General features: G+C 45.1%; 1 protein-coding gene across 1 annotated transcript in view; it reads right to left on the bottom strand.

The window, feature by feature from the left end:
• Positions 1 to 1,451: 1,451 nt before the first annotated feature.
• LOC144144598 (SEC14-like protein 2) overlaps positions 1,452 to 15,760 on the bottom strand; it is a 49,087-nt gene continuing 34,778 nt past the window's right edge. The window contains exons 7-12 of the mRNA XM_077676105.1: positions 14,454 to 14,532; positions 13,638 to 13,718; positions 11,764 to 11,850; positions 8,031 to 8,143; positions 7,578 to 7,929; positions 1,452 to 3,747 (exon numbers count right to left, since the gene is read on the bottom strand). Coding sequence (XP_077532231.1) covers positions 3,647 to 3,747; positions 7,578 to 7,929; positions 8,031 to 8,143; positions 11,764 to 11,850; positions 13,638 to 13,718; positions 14,454 to 14,532 — 813 coding nt within the window. The 3' untranslated portion in view covers positions 1,452 to 3,646. The remainder of the gene's footprint in view (positions 3,748 to 7,577; positions 7,930 to 8,030; positions 8,144 to 11,763; positions 11,851 to 13,637; positions 13,719 to 14,453; positions 14,533 to 15,760) is intronic.

Raw genomic sequence — 15,760 nt, 5'->3', positions numbered from 1 at the left:
GCGGCTAATTCACGGCCACTTTATGAAAGAGGCCTCTCTCTCATCGAGTGGCCGTGGCTAAGCGATCAACGGGCCTTGCTTGTCGAAAGAATGCCCTGCATGGCTTCATGTGCGTCCATTCTGAGCAGCTGGTAGACCTTCGAGGCACACGTTGGCACAGCTGACGACGGGCGATTTTCATCTGGCTCGGTGGCATGGAAAAACGATTGATGGTGCCCCTGCTTAGGCTTTTCTTCTTTTCAGGCCGTCGAAAATTTACCGGAGGACAGCTGAACCAATGGATACTTTTTTTGTGTGAGGCGGCATCGCCTCTTTCGAGGAAGTAGGGATTTCGCTGCTCTAGAGTGAAAAAGTGACGTCAGTGAGTTATCGTCTCGTGATTTGCCCATCCAATTGCGATTCCGCAATTAAATGCTGGTCACTTTCAACCATCGTTTGATTCAGAGTAAATCTGCACCTTTATATGGCTAGGGTTTTATGTATCATTCATTTCTGCGAATAAATAACTGCGGCGGGTGCACGAAGCGCGAGGCATTCTTTAACGCGAAGAGCTGTAAAAGGAATATCGTGGTGTGGGATACTAGCACGCTGTCACCAGCCAAGCCGCACGCTGTTCAAAGCATGATCTCGGCCTCAAACTTATACAATAGGCGCCATTTTGAAGATCACAACATGGCTCAAATCCTAAAGGGACCCTGCTACACTTTCGATAAGCGCTTTCACTCTTTCCTTGGCGTCTGGAACCACTGCGAATGCTATAATTATCGCCAGCACGGAGCGACACTGCGTGGTTTTCTCGTCGCACCTTCCATTTCTGCTTTGTCTCTGTAACTTTTTTTAAAAGTTGCTTTTGAAAAGCGTTCATTGCTGCAACTGAAGGAAAACCGGCCAACAGCCGCTACATGGCCTCAGTGACGTAATTCGATCCGTCAAAGAATGTCAAGGCCGCGAAAGAGAGCAAATTTTTGTGAGCGAGTTTACAAGTTATGTGATGGGCATAGAGCAGTAATTTTCTGGCTGATGTACTTTGCGGCCCCCTAATCTAAGCACTGTTGGGTGACTACTTTCTGCAAGTATTTAAGATTTCAAAAACAAAAAGTGGAAAAGAGTGCTGCAGGATCCCTTTAAACTTGTCCGTACATCGCTTGGATAAATGCAGAGTATATTAGTTATCAATAGGAACCATTTCCGGGATCAATAGAGTGAGAATAAAAGTGTGTGTTTCTGCGCATGTATGTGCCCTTCTTAGGGATAACTGGCGTAACCTTCAAGAAAGAAAATTTGCTTATGCCTTTCACTTAAGCTCTGTGTCACCGCTATGCCATGCGCTAAAGAGGCTCTCTGGTCATTCAAAGAGTTGAATGGCTCATGATTTTTCTTTTCTGTTTCGCTCGCAAAAGGAAAAAAAAAACAACGAAGTCAGCAAAACAGATAATGCAGAGCCGTAGAAGCGGGTCGTGTGCATTTAATGCATTTATTCAGGTATTACAAGAACGCAGGTCGTGAGTATAAGGTTCACGTAGCAATAACACAAACACGGACTCTTCGCAGTACCTGTACACTTTCTCTTTTATCGTCTGGACTTGAAAATGCCAGACGCGAATGTAGTGAGATCACAGCTCGAGGAGAACCTCGCGTTGATGGCCCCAGGCGGAGAAAGCCAGTACGATCACGCACAGTTTCTAGACTTCCGGGATCTCGACAAAGAACAAATAGCGCTTCTACTGAATTCATCGTGTATCCTTCCTCGCAGATAAAAAAAAAATATGTACCAGGCTGGACGAAAAGCAGTTCACAAACGTTATCCCTTACATAAAGATGACATCTAAGTAATCAGTGCTGCTTCAGCAATAGTAAAGTAAATCCACTGAAATTTTCGGCTCCCCAGCATTTCCTGGGACGAAATATTTTTTTCTGTTTATTTCACTTTCCAATTTTAGAACTGAACGTCGTCGTTACAATTGACTCCGTGCGTAGCTGCACCGCACCGACATCATTTCGGGTGGGGGAGGGGAGGTGAACGTGAATACTGTGAAGGACTCACATAAAAACGATACGGACAATAATTAAGTTCTGCCTCATGTCACTGTCCTTCGCCCTCAGCAACGGAACTTTGTTATCACACAGGTCGGTGCATAGAAAGCGAGCGCTGTCTGCAGGAGTACCGTGGCACATTTCAACTCAAAACTTTGTGAGAACTGTTTGTGAGAAAACTCTGTTCGTGCTTCAGAACAAGAACCATATTAGAAGCTGTTGATTTTCAGCACACGCTTCCGATTTCGCTGCAACTGTACATAAAAATGAACTCCTTACAACGCAAATTAAGCATTCCTTAAAAGCTAGCAAGGACAAAGCTGCCGGCAATCAAGCATGTATTTTGCAGTTCTTCGTCGAACACACGCTATAGCTTTCGCAGGCGTATGCGCTCGCATTTTAAATTTCGTTAGCAAGCTTGCTGTTGGCACACAGTGCACAATTCGCAATTAAAACACCAATCCCGTCCTCATAAACAGCCTATTTGAAATTATTCGGACCCCTGGCAATATGGTGCAAAAGCTGATAAATTAAATATTCCACATTCAGTAAACACCCGTTATAAAGAAATCGTGGGGACAGAAATCTGCCTTCGCTACAAACGATACTTCCCTACAAGCGGATATTATGCGATCTCTTTACACTGTAGTGTAGGCCATGAAACACTTCAGATAAAGCGACATTTTCAATAAAATGATATAGTTATAACGACGGTTTACTGTAGTTCGTAGTGCAACTAATCCACTAAACTACTAAAGCGTAACACAAATAGCGTAATGTACCAAGCGCACTAAGCTTAACAAAAGTTAAACAAAACGACGGATACACAGGAGTGGAATGTTCGTTACTGAACGACCATGTACGACAGAAGAATATCTCCCAACGATGTCCCTTACTTTACAGTCCCTCACAGTAAACGCTGCCTCAGTGACTGGTCGTCTGCGAACTAACCCACACCGAATACAGGAAGAGCTACTATTTGTAATGTTACAAACACACATGTGGTTTTCGGAATTTACGGTATTATTGTCTTGCCGCCAGCACTGCACAAAACAACGGGACGGAGGAGTGAGTACTTTGCGGTACGGGTTTTGGCAGCCCCTTCAAGCGCTATCTATTTGCGTTTCCCAGTATATCGGATTCTGAAAATGGTGGAGGGCGGGACGCACTTCTCTGTCGCATATTGGCTTCGTCACGATATTTCACATTTCGCAACATAATAATCACGCTTGCATCGTGAGTTTTCCTGCCAGTGCTACAAATAACAGCTGGCACGTTTTTAAAATACAACACACCGCAGCTTCATTGTTGGCAGTGCGTGGGACGGCAGACTACAAAACCGGTCCTGTTCCATAACAAATGTAGGTATGCACTGTGTACATTCCAGCTGACGTTTGCTGCGTGGCCAAGAAGGTGGGTCGCGACAGCAACGTATTCCTGCAGGCCCCGTCCACACCGTAAGGGCTGTTGGGGCGCGAAGAATTCGATGGCTTGTCGGAAAACCCACGTCGGCTACCACGCTGCGATTGTTCCAAAAAAGTAAGTGCGTAGGAAAGGCCCCGTGCCAGCGTGGGTCCTTGCAAGGCGTCCGAAACGCGCTGTTTTACGGGGTTCAGGAGAGTTGTTGAATGGACGACGGTTCCACAAGCCTGACGGAGTAGGTGACTTTCTTCGATGTGAACATGCTGAATGAGTTGTCGAAGTTTAGCACGTCTGCAAAAGAGAGAAAAATGGGGCACGGATTAGCTAGAGCTCGCGGCATCGTAGAATCACACGTGAGTGAAAAATCTGCAGAAATTTAGAGAATTATCTACTAATGCGTGGCATTCTTATGCCGCCTGTCATGAGTGTGAGTTTTTTTTCAGCCTAATCTTTTGGTTTTTCTAAATCCTGTCCGACCAATTATCTCCATTTAAGTTATTATAACGATTACACTTGGAACTTTCGCGAAATCCGCATTGTTGTGGAAATGCAGGGTGTTACACGGTTCTCCAATTTTCGTAATTATTTTATATTTTTATTATTTATTTAGTTTTTCAAGATTTCTTTCGACCAATTATGTCTATTTACGCTATTACAACGATTACAGATGGAACTTTCGCGAAATCTGCTTTATTGTGGAAATACCATGCGGTATACGTTTTGCCACTTTTCGTAATTTCTATTTTTCTTATTTTTTTAGTTTTTCAAAATTTCGTCCTACGAATTATCTCCATTTACGTCATTACAACGATTACATCTCCATTTACGTCATTACAACGATTACATCTGGAACTTCCGCGATATCTGCGTTATTGTGGAAATGCAGGGCGTTACACGGTTCGCCATTTTTCATAATTGTTTTATATTTTTGTTATTTTTTAGTTTTTTTCAAAATTTCGTTTTACCAGTTACACCCACTTACGTTATTATAACGATTACATTCAGAACTTTCGCGAAATCTGTATTATTGTGGAAATGGCATGCGGTATACGTTCTGACATTCTCTCTTGATTTTTTGAAATATTTTTCTTATTTTTTTTTTAGTTTTTCAAAATTCCATGCAACTAGTTATCTGCATTTACGCCATTATAGCGATTACAGGTGGAACTTCCGCGATATCTGCATTTTTCTGGAAATGCAGGGCGTTACACGGTCCTGTCTGGGGGGTACTCGGCAAAGAATGCTACGCATTAATATCCTGCATCCGTGCGGCTTAGGACGGAAACAGAAAGCTCATGTGAGACATACGGGTCCAATTGATCAACGCAACGATGATGAGGATGAGGATGCGCGGCGAAATTGTTTTCTAAGGACGTATTGTCATAAGTGAGAGGACGAGAAACCTGAGCAGCAGCAAATGATGTCAGCAGTGTCCTGTGCTTCTCGGCTTCAGCCAGAATGCCAAAAGAGAGTGTATCGCGACAGAAAGAAAATTGAGGTTAAGCGACTCCTTGGTCTGGGATCTGGACACTGTGGTCCCGTTCAATATGGTCCGGGACAATTTGGTTCCGGACAATATGGTCCCAAGTGGAAACCCAAGCAATATTGTCCCACGTCAGCTTGAAGTCGGCAATGCATTTTGGTGTAAATTATCGCTGTTAATCAGTTCGTACACATTATACAGCATAGAGTTCAGTATTCATTAAAAAAACACAAAAACAACCATAGAAACCGCACGATATATAATAAGGCGCCTGTGAACAATGGGACTCTCATATATATATATATGTGTTCCTGGTAAAGACTAGCTTTGCCGCTGCTCGCGAAAAGGGAAGGGGGGAGGTGACGTCATTCGGGGATGAGTGCATGCGTCAGGCTCTGCCGCCAGAGAAGCCGAGCGCAAATGGCAAGCATACGAATACGACGAGGAGCATTTCATGCCCTCCCCCATCAGAATGTGTAGTGGCTTACAAAAGCTTCGCTGGACAGCACTTTCGCAGGGCGAGATGCCGGCCATTTTATTATTATTTTTTTCTTTCATGCTAGCCGTTCTAGCCCGGATACAGTCTGTTCGTCACTGGCGTTTTGCCATAGGCCTGTTGGTGTGAAGGGGGAGGGAGGGAAGATCCAACCAGAAGGGGAAGTGGGAAGCGAGGCAGGTCAGGTTGCAGGACAGGGTGTGATATCATTGAGTAAACGTCCTGGAACAGGGGTGAGGAATAATGCTCCTGTGGTCCTGTTTTGACCGGATTATTTCTCTCTTCATCATATGAAGGAATTTCGACTTTAATTTAGCGTGACAAAGGCTTCGTTGCATAAAAAGAGGTCATTTTCGCGCCACATCTTACACTTGATTTTGACTTTGTAACTACCACTAGAACTGGTGCTATGCTTTTGCGCAACGGTTACTCCTACACTCGTATCAAGGTTAACGAATAGACGCTGCATTGGCCCTGCAGGAAAAGGGAAGCTTACAAAATGAAAGCTAGAATTTTGACTAATAGATACTTTTTTCAAGTGCAGTCATGAGCCATTACGCGTTCATTTATTAGAGGTGTTCGCATTATTAACAAAACTGCTGCAGCAATTATTAATACAGAATAATTTACGCAGCAACAGTGCATGCTAGCACAGTGTAACCGAATATGAGCGACGTCGGACCGCGGGTCACAGTAAATCACTAAAAACTACATTCTGGCCCATGAAAACAAAACAAATGAAAATAATAATAAAAGAATAACCAAAAAATTTTCGCGCCCCTATAACGATGTTTCCTTTTTTGAATGATCGTATGTGATCAAATCACCTATTGCAAATCGGCCCATGACAAAACGCCGTGTGACAAACCGGCCTACACCCGCATGAAAACATGCAGAATGCGTATGAGGAATGCCTTGCAATATTGCTGTAGCTTCATTTGACACCTTGAAAGTTCAAACGGTTTATTGTCCAGTCGGCTGAGCTCGGCGGCCAAAACATGTCTTTCCGATGTATACTGGGGGCAGCAACAAAGCACACATTCGATTGTCTCTTCAACAACGCAGGCGTCGCAGTGGGCACTACTGGCCATCCCGATGAGGGAGGAGGCTCTCGCAAAGAGCCTCCTCCCTCGTCTGTATGGCCTGTCTCGATGGTCTGTCTCGTGTGGACTGTCTCGATCACAGTCTACAAAGTAAAGTAGCCTGTGATCGAGACAGCCCGCACGGATGACGCGCTGGAGTAGAGGGTCCTGGTTGTGGAGGCGCGGATGAACAAAGTTTGGTGTATTCCATTTATTCTAGGACATCGACCCCTACAATCAACTTCGCAGGAGGCAAAAAAAGCCCTTCTGCGTTTTGTGAAGGACACACGCTTGGATGAAAGACTATCGTGGCCACAAAGGGACTAAAGTGTGTGAAGCCCCGCTCCTATCCCCTTTTTTTCGCCTGCCCTCTCTTTCATCCCCTGAACACCCCTTCCCCAGTGTCGAGCATCAATCCGGGAACTAAGCCTGGATAACCACTCGGCCTTTTTGTTTGTTTTTATCCTCCTCCTCTTTGAAAGTTCAAAAATAACGCTAAAACATCCCGCTATTTCCATGGCCATCACTTACACAAAACGTAATCGCTACAGATGACGATGACTTTTTGTGGAGTAGAAGGATGAATTGGGACCATTTTGTCCGAGTTTTTCACTTGGAACCATATAGTCTGGGACCAAATTGTCCGGGACCATTTTGTCCTACACCCCCTTTGCCTATGTCTGTCTGTTTGTCTGGCTCTCTTTTCTAATTTAAAGTTTTAGTGCAAAGCCAAAACTCCGCATTCAGTTTTATCTTTTGTCCACCTGCTCAAGAGGACACGAAAACTACTAATTAGTGTGTACATACTCATGTCTAATATTTAGATAGCAGCAAGGCGAATCGCTCTCAAAGTTTAGTAATCCCGTCAACTAATGGCACAGAGGCGGAGGTGCTTATGTATAGGCGCTAAACGGCTGCGATAACCTGCGGATTACAACAACCCTGTAGCCATTTTTGCTAAGGAGAAGCATGAGACGAAAGCTACGAGAAACGCAAGGCCGGAAGTTGACTTTGTTCTTTCGGTTTAACCTGCAACCACGCAATAGGGGCGCATACGTACAGATCCCGGGTTTGTCGCAAGTCAGCGATCCGGTCTCCACCGCCTTTCCCCCTGCAGCCTTCAAGCGCGACGGCTTGAGCAGCACCTGGTCGTAGGAGTCGCCGCCCAGCGTGTCGTTGGCGTTCGCGTCCCGGTAGGAGACCCCGAACAGCAGGTCGTCGGAGGCGATCTCCCAGGCGAGGAGCGAGCCAGCCTGTTCGACGCGCACGGGCACGTCCAGCGTCGCCTGCCGATTCACCACGGCGCTGGCGCGCACTATTTCCGAGGGAATCTCGGCCGACGATAGCTGCTCGTTCGCCGTGCCGTTCGTCGCACGGTAGTAACGGACTGGAACTTCGCCACCGTCGGTCACCTGCGAGCGAAATCGAGCGGGCAGGGATTGTTAATGCCGTCCACTCTGCTACACCGTACCACACACGGCAGCTTTTCAGCGTCTGGAAACAGCGCACTCACCAGAGAAGGGCAGCGGGGGTTCCCGTCGGGGTCGCACCGCGTGCCTCCCCAGTATTGCGGCAGCTGGTCGGGCTCGATGGATTCCAAGAGGGCCCGCCTCCAAGCTTGCTCGTCTGGAATAGAGTCACTGAATAAGCTTTCAGAGCACTGCCTCTGAGGCACGCAGCATGCAAGTGAGCAACGGGGGCCATTTTGGTGTTTATCAATGTTGCCCGATTGCCGCATCTACGGCCTCGCAGTTAACTTCGACCGGGTCGCTTGTTAACAACACTATCGAACATGCAGCTAAGCGGCGCCATCTTTGGACACACTCCTGCAGCTAAAATGCTGTTACGCGCGTTATCTTTGATTCGCGTTCACAACGACATCAGTCGCACGCAGCCACAGAGCAAGGAGGGCAAGCTAAGCCTACAAGGGTCGGCCGACTACAACGTGTAAACAACAAAATTCCGGCGCCCTTGAACCGTCGCAGTGTAAGCAAATGTTACGTGATGCGAACTCATAAATGATCATGGAGGCGGCACCGAACAATAGGAGAAAAGAGTGCCGATACTGTGTACGCTTTCACACTAGTCTGGGAGAGGGCCACACAGGTAGAAGACGCGCGTCAGTGTTGGAACGCACTGCGCTGCGTGGAACAAGGAACTCGGGGAGGAAGGGGTCAGCAAGAAACGGTGACACCGCTGAAAATATGACACCAATGTGGCGTTTTGGGGCCATATCTCAATTTGGGTAATTCTCTGGATGTTTCGCATAAACTAGACGTGCTTTAATAAACTGTCCACGGAACATGAATGTGATGTGCGTTACCAGTCATTCAGACACGGCATATTGAAATAGGGCGATATTTCCAGGAAGCTTTGCTCATTGGAGAACAGCGTGTACACTAGAGAAATTAATTCATGGGTCTGTTTCTCCATAACGCCCCTAACTGAACAATAGACTGTGCAAGTTTCACGAATAATAAGGCGCGGCGAGCAATTTGAACAAAAAAATTTCGTCTTCGCTGTGATATCACGGCATGAGAAACACCATCTTTGCAGTTAGTGATGTCGTGGAGCAAGTCATATTTGTACGCTCAGTCCTGCCTATAGCCTTCGACGATAATCTGCAAACATAATGCTTTACCAGGAATACATGTGGTGGTCCCATTGTTCACAGGCGCCTTATCCTCGATAATGCGGTTTCGATGTTTGTCTTGTAGTTTGTTTTTAATGAATACTGAGCTCTATGCTGTATGCCTGATTAGCCTGACGCATGCGGTCGGCGTCTTAGGCGACAACTGCTGGGTCCTCCCAGGGTATTTTGTTTACGACACAAACTTTTCCGACCAACGAGAGACTAACAGCTTCGCTGTAATAAATCTCCATCGCTCCCCTCTTCCCCCCTCCCCCTATCCCTTCTCCAGACTGAGACAAAAGTGCAGCTGTCATGTATATATTATCGGGAAGAAGTTCAACGGTAGGAATGTTAGAAATTTATTCGGGTGGGGTAACTTATAACAAAATGATACACAGTTGCCCACCAGAAAATCAACGTTAAATATGAAATTGTGGGCAATTTTCCCGGGAGAAAAGTCGGAACATCCGCCGAGGTAGCAGCTCAGGCGTTGGACTACAGAACAGGAGATTGCGACTTTTTTTTCAAAAATTAGTACCCTTGTAAGTGCCCTTGATCGTAGCTTAAAACATCACCCGTTTACCACTTTTCCCTGTAATGTTGTCCTCATACATGAATCTAGAAAATTGCCATAGCTCTCGTCGCAATGAATCTAGCTTATTACATGCTGCAGGTAAAAATTCAACATTCACCTAAAAGGCAGCTAAACGGCAGCGAAATAAATTCTGAATTTCAGAGAGACATTTTCCTCTCTGGAACCTTAGTCCTCTTTTGGAATTTCCGCCAAACTGGTTGACTGTTACACGTTACATGTATTCAATAAATATGGTGGATTTTGTTGAGCTGTGCACATAAACACTTTGTGTATTCATAGTTTTGAGACAAAATTTGTTATGTGTTTAGGAACCAAATATCTTCTCTAAAACTGCGGCCTAGCTAATTGGAAAGCGTATGGCTGCAGAAAAGAGTCGCAGCTTCCTCTCCAAGGACCAACCACAACCGAAATCACATGACGCTGGGACTTCAATAGGAAATGTTTGCTAACGCAACATAATTATAGTATCTACCCACAAGCGAAATTTTATTATAGCTGGTACAATGCAGCATTTTATTTACATTCCGAAAGCAACGTTATTTGAGCTTTAGATATATATAATTGCATGATACTGAATGCGGTGTTCTTCCCTGGACATTTTTCATAATCATGTCAGGGGTTCAGCTAAACCACGCAGTAATTAACAGATGCACCATACGTAATCACTCTATCTCGTACATGGCCAATAAACTACCATTCACCACGAGTATTCTCGTTGTGATTGAGCCAATTTATGCTTCAAAAGGGAACACCGGGAAGGCAATTCCTGATATTTTTTTTCTTTTAATCAAGACACCGCACTTAAACTTCCGCGAGGTCAGACGGGCATTCTAAACTGGTCTTTCTCTCTTACAATAATTAGGATGAGATGATATTTAGTTTTCTGGCAACATAACTTTTTCTACCAAATCATTCCATACAAATTCTGTTGTAGTACGTCTGCTACTTGCAGCACGCCGTTCCGCTCGTCTTCCATCGCTAACCGTCCAACACAGTATGCCCTGGGCCATGCGTGCCTCGATGGAAAAAGCATGTAAATCGTCTAGGTCGTGAGCAGCAATTTAAAGCCTAATGGTATGCAGTGACGTACGAAGTATGTCATTTCCGAATGAGCTGCACCCCCCCCCCCAAAAAAAAAAAAAAAGAAAAAGCAGAGAGACCACAAAAAAAGGAGGCGAAACAAAAATCAATTCGAAATTCAGAAGAAAAAAATTTGGGATGGAGTGGGTGCAGTTTTGACAACGTTCGAAATGTTTTCCCAATTTTTGTTCTTTTTAGTGGCACTTCAAAATGGATGATTTGGTACATCGCTGGTGACAGAAAAAAGAAAAGATCTGCGTAGTGGTTGTAGGATGATAGGCAGAGTCAGGAGCCTCTTTAAGTGCATCTCTGAATTATTTGAAATCCGATGCCTCTTTATTATCGTAATTACCAACCATTATCAAGTTTCTACGCGATTTATATTATCAAATTTCTACGAGGCTTATTATGTTTTATGAAGTGTGGAACGCTGTTGTACGCTAGTGCGAAAAAAGGGGGTCCGCAGCTGCGTCAAGCTGGCCTTGAGATAGCTTTTTCTGCCGTCCTCAGGCATTGTGTACTCTGTACATGATGCCAATAAAGTTCATTATTCAAAGTTCATTGTTCAATGCACTGGGAGGTTTGTCCGTCTGTACGTGCCACCTTATAGACGTAGCCCGCTGGGAAGGGGGGAGGAGGCGTCAGACGCTCCTAAATGTTCGCTGTCTTCCACCTCCTTCTCGGTGGCACTAAGACCCCGTGACGAGTGTACATGATACCTTCCTGCACCTGCCGATTCCGGCAGCTGCCTCGCGTACTTCCCCTATGAGCAACTGCTGGTGTGTTTGTGAACCTTCTTGGGCGTGTGGCAAGTAACTGAGACAGGGTTCTTGTTTAAGGTTTCTTTTTTGTTATGAGACCCGAACGGCCGTTCGTCCCTGCACCATATTAACACACCCTGGGCGCTCAGCTGATGTGCAGCCGGTCAATGCAGCATACCTTTGCCGTACAGAGCCACCTTGTTCGCCGTCCGTTCGGTCAGGAAGGGTCGAATGATCCGCCAGAAGACTGGGAAGTACCTGGGAGCTGGACAGAGCGGGACAGGGTCATTGACCTAAACGTTATGCAGGGTGATCCAGCTATCATGCGCCCAGTTTTTTTTAAAAAAAAGAGCAATGGTGGTACTCGAAGAATACCTCGTGCACAATGTTTCCAGTGGAGTGGAGTAGCGGTCAGAAATATTTTCGTTAATGAGATTTAATTAATTAATTGTAAATAGTTATCTTCTTAAGAAGTACTGTCCTAACCATTAAAGTCGCGATGAGGCACCTGCATGTACCCACGAGAGGCATCGAACTGCGGTATTTTCAGCGATGAGCTAATTGTGTACTCATTTATTCCGACTGATAAACAAACCCCGCGAAATATGAAAAATAGCATGTGACGACGTTCCCGCCCACACCATAAAGCAGTGCCCTTAAACAGGCAGCCTTTTGATTAGCCAGAATAAAATAAACAAAAAAAGAAAAGAAAAAATCGCGACCGAGCTTGTGCATGCCTTATCTGCCACACGCACCCCGCGAAACTTGCTGTTGCTGCTACTTCCTTGCATGCCATTATCAAGGTGATGCGCTGTCTCTGCTGGCATATGACAGGCAAAACAGTTGCTTTCAATCAGATTATTTGAGGGCGCTGCTTTGTGGTGCGGGCGGGTGCGTCGTCACGTGGTATTTTTCATATTTCGAGGGGTTTCTTTATCAGTCAGAATAAATGAGTACACAAATGTTTAGCTCATTGCTGAAATTACCGCAGCTAGATTCCTCTCGTGGGTACATACAGGTGTCTCATTGCCACTTAGGTGATTACGAAAGTACTTCTAAACTATTTAAACTATTTAAAATTGATTAATTAAATCTCATTAAAGAAAATATTACTGGCTGCTACTCCACTCCACTGGAAACACTGTGCAATAGCTTTGCTTCAAGTAGCGCCATTGCTCTTTTTAAAATATTGGTGCATGATACCTGCAACCCCCTGTATGCTTTTTATGCAATGTCTAAAAAATGCAAACAAAGATCTAAAAAATTACCATATTGGGAAGCCTGTGACTAAACTTTGCAAGACAGAAATTATGCGACCCAAGCAGAAAAGGAAGTGTTCTCAGTAGAAGCCTAAAGCACCGTAATTTTAGAAAACAACGTAATCCCGCCTGAAGTCCCCTCAGAAACATCTCGATGTTGATAGAATGGTACATTTAACGTTAAGAGTACATTCAGTAACTTTCAACTCACCTGCATTGCCGGTAGCCATATCACGGTGCAGTGATAACCTGACCCTATCCCCTCCACTTCGAAACACCAGAAACACACCGTTTCGAAACACACCGTTACAAGGCCCGTGTGCGTGCGTGCGTTTTTATAATGGCAGCAATTTAAGGCTCCCGTTCCCAGGCGCATGTGTTTATAGGCGCACAAAACAAATCCTTGATAAGTAGGGCAGCCTTGCTTGATGCATTGAAATCAACAATATATCAAGTATGCACCAAAAAGTCACTGTTGGTCGCGGGTTCGATTCCTGGCCGCGGCGGCCGCTTTTCTGATGGAGGCGAAAAGCAAAAACGCCCGTGTGTACGAGATTTCGGCGCACGTTAAAGATCCCCAGGTGGTCAAAATTAATCCGGAGCCCTCCACTACGGCGCGCCTCATCGCCTGCGTTGCGTCGGCGCGTTAAACCCTAAAATCAAATCAAAAAGTCACTGTTCCCGAGACATACCCACGCAACGATGTTCGATGTCTAACGATGTAGGAAGCGGTATTCAATTTTTTAAATGTATAATGCGTGCGTCATTCCTTTTAAGTGTTGATATGGCCTACCGTTGATGACGATCGCCTTGTTCAGCCTCTCAGGGTAGTTGTCCTCAAATGTGCACATTAAAGTTGTCACGTAATCAAGGACTGTGAAAAGAAGATTAGCACAAGATTAGAAAAAATGGCAAAGGTGGTAAATCAAAAAAAAAAGTATCACAGAGCTAGTCTTTTAAAACCATGCGGTTTGGCGTCTTTGTTTGTTTTATGCGGCGTTTATCTTTCCGCACAATGAATAGATAAATACACCGACGTGTGTTAAAGATTCGCTCACAATAACGGTACAAATCGGCAACCCACTAAGAATGGCTCAAGGTATTTGCGATATATGACTAAAATTTGGTCACAAACATGAACTTGCACGGTGAAGCGTTCTGCAAAGCTAAACATTGCTGACAAAAAGAAAATTGTTTAGGCGCCTGGTATTCCTTTTGTTTTTTTTTTTTTGCTGTTTTATTACACTCATTTCTTCAATTGTCGTAAGTAAATTTTATTTGCCCGCTTTAAGCTCAACTTATTGGCTCCCTGTGCTCCCATATTGACGCATGCATGTCCATATCACCTTCTGCGACAAAAGTATTAGTCAAACCTCGTTTAATCGAACTCGAGGGGACAAGAAATCTGTTCGAATTAATCGGAGGTCGAACTAGCGGGGTAAGTTTTAGTGGGGGTCCACATGATACCATTATTCAAATATTGTACGTTTTTAGGAGCGCAATAAGCACGGTATACGTTGTGACTAATTCTTTCGAAATTGGAATAGGTCATTTCTTACACTCTGCAGTACTAGAGCAGGATAAGACGAGGGTCTGTGGTGTGACGTACCTGACTTCGAGGCTAGCGTAGAGAGCGCGAACCCGTCGAAGTCGAAGATGTACGTGACGGTCTCGATGACTCTGCCCAGCTGCAGCCAGGCGTGGTGGGCAGCGTAAGAGAGGGGAGTGAAAACTTCAATTATATGTGACCACGAATGGGAAGTGAACCAAAGCTAAAGCTTGAACTCGGCTGAAAACCGTACAGCGCGATAAGACAAGGACGAAAAAAGGAGTATCATCAATGACACTCTTTTGTCGTACTGATCCTTGCGCTCAAAATCTTGTTGATAGGAGACATCAGTATTTATTGGAGGCTGCTCTTTCTCAGCACTGGGGAAGTGTAAATCCAGCGCTGCACAGCTAATTACATACGCGTCGCTTTCTGGAGGCTGCTGTTACATAGCAATTGAATCTGCGTCATCAATTACACAGCCATATACCTTAGACGGCGTCACTCGTTGCAACACCGTTCCCATGCTTGTACTTCAAATAATTTGGAACGTTTATTATTTATTTTGTTATGCGACTCCGCTCCTGTAATAATCCCTCGACAGCATTGACAGTATGCTGAAATAAATGATATATGAACCGTAGGTGTCAACCGGTGCATACAACGGGACAGACGATTTATATAGCCTCTGTATCCTGTTATCAAGACTCATACATAACGGCCGAAATTGCACGGACAGCCCTAGCACATGTTCGTGAAGCAGGAATGTCTGCTCTTGTTTTACCTGCAAATATCGACTGACAATGTCACTAAGAGCCCTTAGCGTCCAGAGTAAGCACGTCATGTGATATGTGGCCTAGCGGCAAAAACGAAAATATGCAGTGCTTAGCTCGATACGAAGAAAGAATGAGTTAAGACAAGAAAACACGTTCGCATGATATCTTTTGTTTATCAGAAAAGCTGGAGACACGCTAGTAAGAGGATGCCGTATCGAATTGAATCGAGCAGCCTTTCAATAGACCTTTTTAACTTCTTCGTCCTGGCAGGTGCCATTTTATCAGTGGGAAGTGCTAGCAGCCCTACAATTGGCGCAGTCGACAGAAAGATGTCACTGCGCATGCGCAGCACAGCCCAGAACATACCCTGATCATTAAGGATTTACCGATGAAACGGTGTATACCACGCAAAGGGAAACAGTCGCGACTACGAAAAGGCACACACAGGTAAGAGTCAGGGCACACGCATTAAATATGCCAGCTTCCAATTCCAGAGCGGCAGTGATAAGCATTGCGTGTAACGTCGCACGTTCCTCCCTAACGCCCTCATTAGGCTCGGAGAAATGACACCGTGTGCGCAGCCTCCCTTTC

The sequence above is a fragment of the Haemaphysalis longicornis genome, unplaced genomic scaffold, assembly GCF_048455015.1.
Source record: "Haemaphysalis longicornis isolate Haplotype H1 unplaced genomic scaffold, Haemaphysalis longicornis Haplotype H1 scaffold_7, whole genome shotgun sequence".
Taxonomy (NCBI): Eukaryota; Metazoa; Arthropoda; class Arachnida; order Ixodida; family Ixodidae; genus Haemaphysalis; species Haemaphysalis longicornis.
The sequence above is the reverse complement of the archived record's forward strand: the minus strand, read 5'-3'. Positions and strand labels throughout refer to the sequence as shown.